At 48.6% G+C, this 6,388-nt stretch overlaps 1 protein-coding gene across 1 annotated transcript; it reads left to right on the forward strand.

Moving 5' to 3' along the window:
- Window positions 1–4,842: 4,842 nt before the first annotated feature.
- Window positions 4,843–6,024, forward strand: LOC136503050 (zinc finger BED domain-containing protein RICESLEEPER 2-like). The gene has a single exon (XM_066498254.1). It carries the CDS (start codon window positions 4,843–4,845, stop codon window positions 6,022–6,024), a length of 1,182 nt encoding a protein of 393 aa, XP_066354351.1.
- The last annotated feature ends 364 nt before the right edge of the window (window positions 6,025–6,388 follow it).

Here is a 6,388-nt window from a genome sequence, read left to right on the forward strand (position 1 = left end):
TCGGTTCAAGACAAAAAAAATCAATTTCTGCTACATTATAAAATGCTTAAGCACGTTTATGAACACTTAAACACACTTATTGCCTCAACTGAACAAATTTTAATAGGATTACACATAGGGCTGAAATTCTATCAGCTTTAGTTGTCACAAGCTTTGAATGTTCCCTACTTTTCCAAAGAAAATACGTGTTTAGGATGAGAAGTTATAGTTCTATCTAATAATTCTTAAGTGCACAGATCTACTGCTGCCTAGATCTATGTTATTTTTTGCATATAATTCGGGTTACACTAACTGGGATGATAACGTGCGCACAGCGCCCCTAACAAGTAATCAAGATCTAATTTTTGCACTTAGGTGAATCCAAAACATGACAAACCGCTGGTAGAATTCTACAAGTGCATCGATAAAAGATGCATCGCGGCGGAGCGGGTGGGATCTTACCCGATCAAGCTTCTGAAGAAGGGAGAGGCTGTCAATGGCGAAGTGGGCGAGGGTGAGGTGGTTGACCTCTTGCAACGTGTATTTGCCAGCGAGAATGCCACGTGGTGCAGACGCTCAAAATCCCGCTTCCCCATCTTCGACGGTCAGCCGCCGAGCGCTGGCGCTACCCCCAAGATCTGTTTGCTGTTTGGGTCTGCCACGAATCGAAGGCCACGCGGGCGCGCCCTCGTGCCCAGCTGTGCTCGAACTCAAGTGCACAAAAGCTGTTGAATTCGAGGGAAATTTGCATGCCAAAGTGGAATACGAAAATCACATACAAATCTGAGCTTAATTTAGGGGTGTTTGGATCCAAGAGCTAATAATTAGTCCTTGTTTTTTACTAGTTAGAAAGTTATAAGAGTGTTTGAATCGTCCTTGTTTTTTATACCAATTAGAAAGCCTAAATTGGGCAATTTTCTGAACTAATAAGAGGTAATGAGGGATAATTGGTGGTTAAAATGCATTAGCCATTTATTAGTCCATGCATAATTAGCTCATGTTTAATTTAATTTTACATTAGCCCTGGGATCCAAACAGGCCCAATGTGGAATAATAAAAGCTAACGAGGGCTAATTGGTGGTTAGAGTCCATTAGCCCTTATTAGCACATAATTAGCTCATATTTAATCTATTTTTCACAAGGTGGACTAATTTTTTGTCTGGGATCCAAACAGGTCCTAAGATGAACACACTTTATTTCGAAGCGGACATGGGTAAACTGTCGGATACTGCACGCATAAAGGAGTGTCTCCCGTGCATACACAAATCAAGGGCTTGTTTGGATCCCATGGCTAAAATTAGCCCATTTTGTAAAAATAGATTAAACATGAACTAATTATAGGCTAATAAGGGCTAATGGACTCTAAACAACAATTAGCCCTCATTAGCTCTTATTAGCCTAGAATTAGCCCATGTTTTCTTATAACAATTAGAAAGCCTAAATATGGGCTAATTTTGGGCTAATAAGAGCTAATTAGTGGTTAGAGTCCATTAGCACTTATTAGCCCATAATTAACTCATGCTTAATATATTTTCACAATGTGGGCTAATTTTTAACCCTGGGATCCAAACATGCCCATTAGCTTAATTTCAATTTCAGTTTAGAAATCATCTTTTGGCAAATCCATGGTACCAATTCATTAGAACAACTTTGACGTATTTATTTTGTTGGGCTTATTGAAATCGGGCCTAGAGAACTTCTAGGGTCCTTTTGTTTGCATGTCCTGTTCGACATGGCTAGCTGGCCTGGCTCGAGCCCGATCCTCGTGGTGCAACCTCGTGTGTTTGTTTCGCTGCATCGGAATGAGCCTGGCTAAACAGAGACCGTGTTTGTTTACCTATACAATGGTTTTGGCTACCCTTGCACCAACAATCTGGTAAACTGACCACTACCCTTTCCCCACTCTCTCCTTTGTTGGCATTTCATAGAACACTCCGGCTACACAGCGGAGGGCTGGAGGTATCGCAAGTTCCTCCATTTCGTCCTCTCCATGGCCCCTCGCCTCCCCCAGCTGCCGCTCCTCGCCGCAGCCATCACCACCGCCTGGTCCTAGTCACCGGCCACCGCGGCGTCCATCTCCTGCTACAGCGCCGCGCCGTCCGTCTCCCGCTCCGACGACGCGCATTCCCCCAGCTCATCCTCATCCTCATCGATGTACCACCGCTAGCCGAAGCCCCTCGCACACCGGCACCAGGATGACCTCCCTAACCGCCTCCCCCGCGCCTAGCCACGGTGCCCTTGAGCGCTCCTCCAGTTGCTGCGTCTTCCCCGCCGGATCCGAGCGTGCGCGAAGCAAGCCCCCGACAACTTCTCTCCAGGCGCGATGTCCGTGCCCCGGCCACGGCGCCGGCGCCTGTGAGCGCTCCTTTGCCCGTCGCGTCCTCCTCACCGGACCCAGGCTTGAGGGCTCCTCTGCACGTCGCGTGCTCCCCCAACGGATCTAGAGTTCTAGACGTGTGGGAGATGAAAGTACGGGAGCGTGAGGGAGGTGACGGGACGTTGCCTTCGGGCGTGTTTGATTTCAGCCCATGGGCCTGGCTTACATGGCAATCCACAGCGGTAGAAGGGAGCGAACGCTCCAAATTGGCTGGGAGTAGTCAGTACCGCCGACGGTCCGGAGTGTATATTTGGCCATGCAGCCCGCGGCCCGCCGGCCCGGCCCGTGGCCCGTTGTTTTGGCCCGGCCCGAGCCCGGCCCGGCCCGGTGGCCGCCGTGCCCGTGCCGGCCCGGCCCGAGACACCGGGCCGTGCCTGGGCCGCCGGCCTGGCCCGTGGCACGGCACGGGCACGGCCCGGTGCATGATGCGGCCCGGTGGCGGCCCAGTCGGAGAAACGGCCCACGAAGGCAGGCCGTCGGCCCACCCCACGCACCCCTCTTAGCCTCTCCCCTCGTCGTATATAAGCCGTCCGCGTCCGGCCGGCCGCGGCGCATCCCCCTCCCAAACCCTAACCTAATCCTCTTCGGCTCTTCCTCTCCCCCACCGCGGCTCTCTCAGTCTCTCGCTCTCGGCCTCTCGCTCAGTCGCTCCGCTCTCCCATTCTCGATCCAGATCCAGATCCACCGCCGCTGACGCCGACGTTCGTCCGTCCTCCCCATCACCGGTGAGCGGTGACCGCGCCGGCGCTCCTCCCTGGTCCCTGCTTCCCCACCGTCTCCTCCTCCCTCCTTTTCCTCTACTCTCAGTCCCTCACTCCCCTCTCGGTGAACCATGTGAGTGTTCATGGCAGTCCCTCATCCTCCACCACCTCACCGTCGATTCTAATCCGTGTCTGTCTGTCTCATCCGCTGCTTGGCTGGCCTCTTCATCACCGGCACCGGGCTCTAGGTACACAGGTTGGACCGTTGGACTTCTTCCCTAACCCTAACCCTAGATCTGTCATCTGTTCTTCTTCTTCTCACTTCTTCGTCTTCTTCTCACTTCTTCTTCTTCAGTTCTTCACTTCTTCTTCTTCTCGCCGTCGATTCTAATCCGTGTCTGTCTGTCTCATCCGCTGCTTGGCTGGCCTCTTCATCACCGGCACCGGGCTCCGGGTACATAGGTTGGACTTCTTCCCTAACCCTAACCCTAGATCTGTCATCTGTTCTTCTTCTTCTCACTTCTTCTTCGTCTTCTTCTCACTTCTTCTTCTTCAGTTCTTCACTTCTTCTTCTTCTAACTTCTTCTTGCGTGCAGGTTGGCGCTTGACGCCGTGTCTTCCTCCTCTGGAGTAGACATGGCCAGGCCGCCCAAGCGCCCGTTGAGGGGCGGTGCTGGTGCTGCTGGAGGTCAAGGTCGGGCACGGCTGTCCGGCTTGTCCGCGGGCGGTTCTGGCCTCGCAACGCGGGGGGAGAATCAGCATCCCCTCGACGACGGCGAGGACCAGGCGCCGTACGCGGATGACCTGCTGGAAGTCGAGGACGACGACGACATACGTGATGATGCAGCCGGTCTGTTCGGCATCGACCTCGGTGACGGCAACTAGCCCATCGATGTCGATGGCGACGACGACGATGGTGGAGTTGAGGTATCCACTGACACTCATGGTACCTCCTCTGGTAAGAAAGTTTCTGCTGTTTGGGATTACTTCCATGAGATTAAGGAGAAGGGAATTCGAGTACGTGCCATCTGTAAACATTGTCATGCGCGATACACTGCTAGATCGGCCGCTGGCACTGGCCATTTGAGACGGCACATGAATTCTTGTATGAAAAAACGTGATCAGGCTAGTCTTGTCCAGTCTAAGCTTGCTCTGAATCCTGATGGTTTGAACAATTGGGTGTATGATCCTTTGATTGCTCGCACTGAGTTGTGCCGTTTGATTGCTAGGCTAGACCTTCCTTTAGGGATAGGTGAGACTGATGCTTGGGAGGATTACATTAAGCGTGCTCATAATCCTCTGTTCCAAAAGGTTTCTAGGCAGACCACCACTAGAGATATGTCTAAACTGTTTGATGAACAACGTGATATGCTTATGAAATCTGTGTTGCCTACTGCATCTTCTGTTTCTTTGACATCTGATATTTGGTCTGGTAATGCTAAAGAGGATTATATATCTGTGGTTGCTCATTATGTTAGTGCTGATTGGGAGTTACAGAAAAAAGTAATTGGTTTAAGGCTGATTGATGTTTCACATTCTGGTGATAACATTGCTGATAGGATTGCTAGTGTGGTTGAGGAGTTTGGTTTGATAGACAAGGTATTTTCTGTGTCTCTAGACAATGCTTCTGCTAATTCTAGGGCATATGAGATTTTGCAGCCTATGTTCTTTGGTTATTTGGGTTCTTATCCTGCACCTACCCCCACTGATCCTAACAAGGTGCAGTACTTGCTTGTGCATCAGCGTTGTGCATGCCATATCATCAATCTTATTGTTAAATCTGGCATGAAGAGGTTGAAACCTTATACTGAAGATTTCAGAACTGTAATAAGTTTTTTAAATTCCTCTAATCAAAGAATTGCATTGTTTAAAAACTACTGCAAGGCTCAGGGTCTTAGACCTAGGAAGTTTGGCTTGGACATGGATGTTAGATGGAATTCTACTTTTTTGATGCTCAAACATTTGCTGCCATACAAAGAAGTCTTTGATGTGTTTATTACCTCTAATTATGGTTCTACTTTATTGACTGCACAGTATTGGCATGTTGCTGAACAAATAATGATATTCCTAGAACTCTTCTATAACTCTACTGTTGTGCTGTCTGGGGTTTATTATCCCACAACTCCACTTGTTTTGCACCATATGCTTGACATAGTTGAACATTTGCAAAATGCTGAAAGAGATGCTAATTTTAGAATGATTGCTACTCCTATGAAGCTTAAATTCCTTAAATATTGGGAGAAAATTCCACTCATTTATTCATATGCATTCATTCTTGATCCTAGAGCTAAGATGAAAGGGTTCTTTAATGTGCTTGAATTGCTTGCTAAGGCAACTGGATGCATTTATAGTTCATACTATGCTGATGTAAAAGATGAATTGTATAAATTGTTTGGCAATTATGAACAGAAATTTGGTGCAGTGAGGTCTCAGAGGGTTTCAATCCCTTCAGCTCATACTGGTAAGACAAAACAGGCATGGGGAAGGATCTTTGGAGGTCCTGGTGATTCCCCTGTCTCTTCTTCCCCCTCAGCTCATACTCCATCTGTTGTTAGTGAGCTCAAAGCATACTTGGACAGTGACCCTGTCACATGTTATGAGGAATCCTTTGACATACTCCTCTGGTGGCGTGACCACAAGCTAACTTATCTAATCCTGTCTATTATGGCTAGAGATATTATGTCTGTCCCTGTGTCTACTGTCTCTTCCGAGTCCTGTTTCAGCTGTACATCCAGGATACTCGAAGATCGGCGGCGGCGCTTGTTGCCTGAGCATGTTGAGATGCTCACCTGCATCAAGGACTGGGAGCAAGGTGCAAGAAGAGAACAGCATACACCTGAGGACCTGGACCTTGAGGAGGCATTCAAGAACCTCTTCCTCGATGAACAAGGCGAAGGCAGCGGCTCCGACAGTGTTAGCGGCAGCGGCGGTACTGCTGGTGCTGGTGCTGGTGCTGCTGGTGGATAGAAGAAGAAGAAGAGAAGATGAGAGGTAGTCACTCAACATTCAACTATTCAAGTTCCATTTTGCATCTTTTCTTTACATTCAAGTACTGCTGGTACTAACATTGCTTTGCTTGCAGGAACTTTTGGTGTGCTATAGTGAGTCACTATGATCAATGAAGGAAGAACTTTGCTAGTTGCCACTGATGACCTGATGTTGTAATAGGATAGAACTTTTGCTGTTCCTGGCTTCCTGTTGCTGTGATCTGTGAACTCACTAAGTCACAATGACTTTGCCACTGATGTTGGCTATCCTAATAGGATAGAACTATAAGACCTTGACATTTAGAGCTGGCTGCACTCTTTTTTCCTTTCTAGGGTTTCTCACA

The sequence above is a fragment of the Miscanthus floridulus genome, chromosome 14, assembly GCF_019320115.1.
Source record: "Miscanthus floridulus cultivar M001 chromosome 14, ASM1932011v1, whole genome shotgun sequence".
Taxonomy (NCBI): Eukaryota; Viridiplantae; Streptophyta; class Magnoliopsida; order Poales; family Poaceae; genus Miscanthus; species Miscanthus floridulus.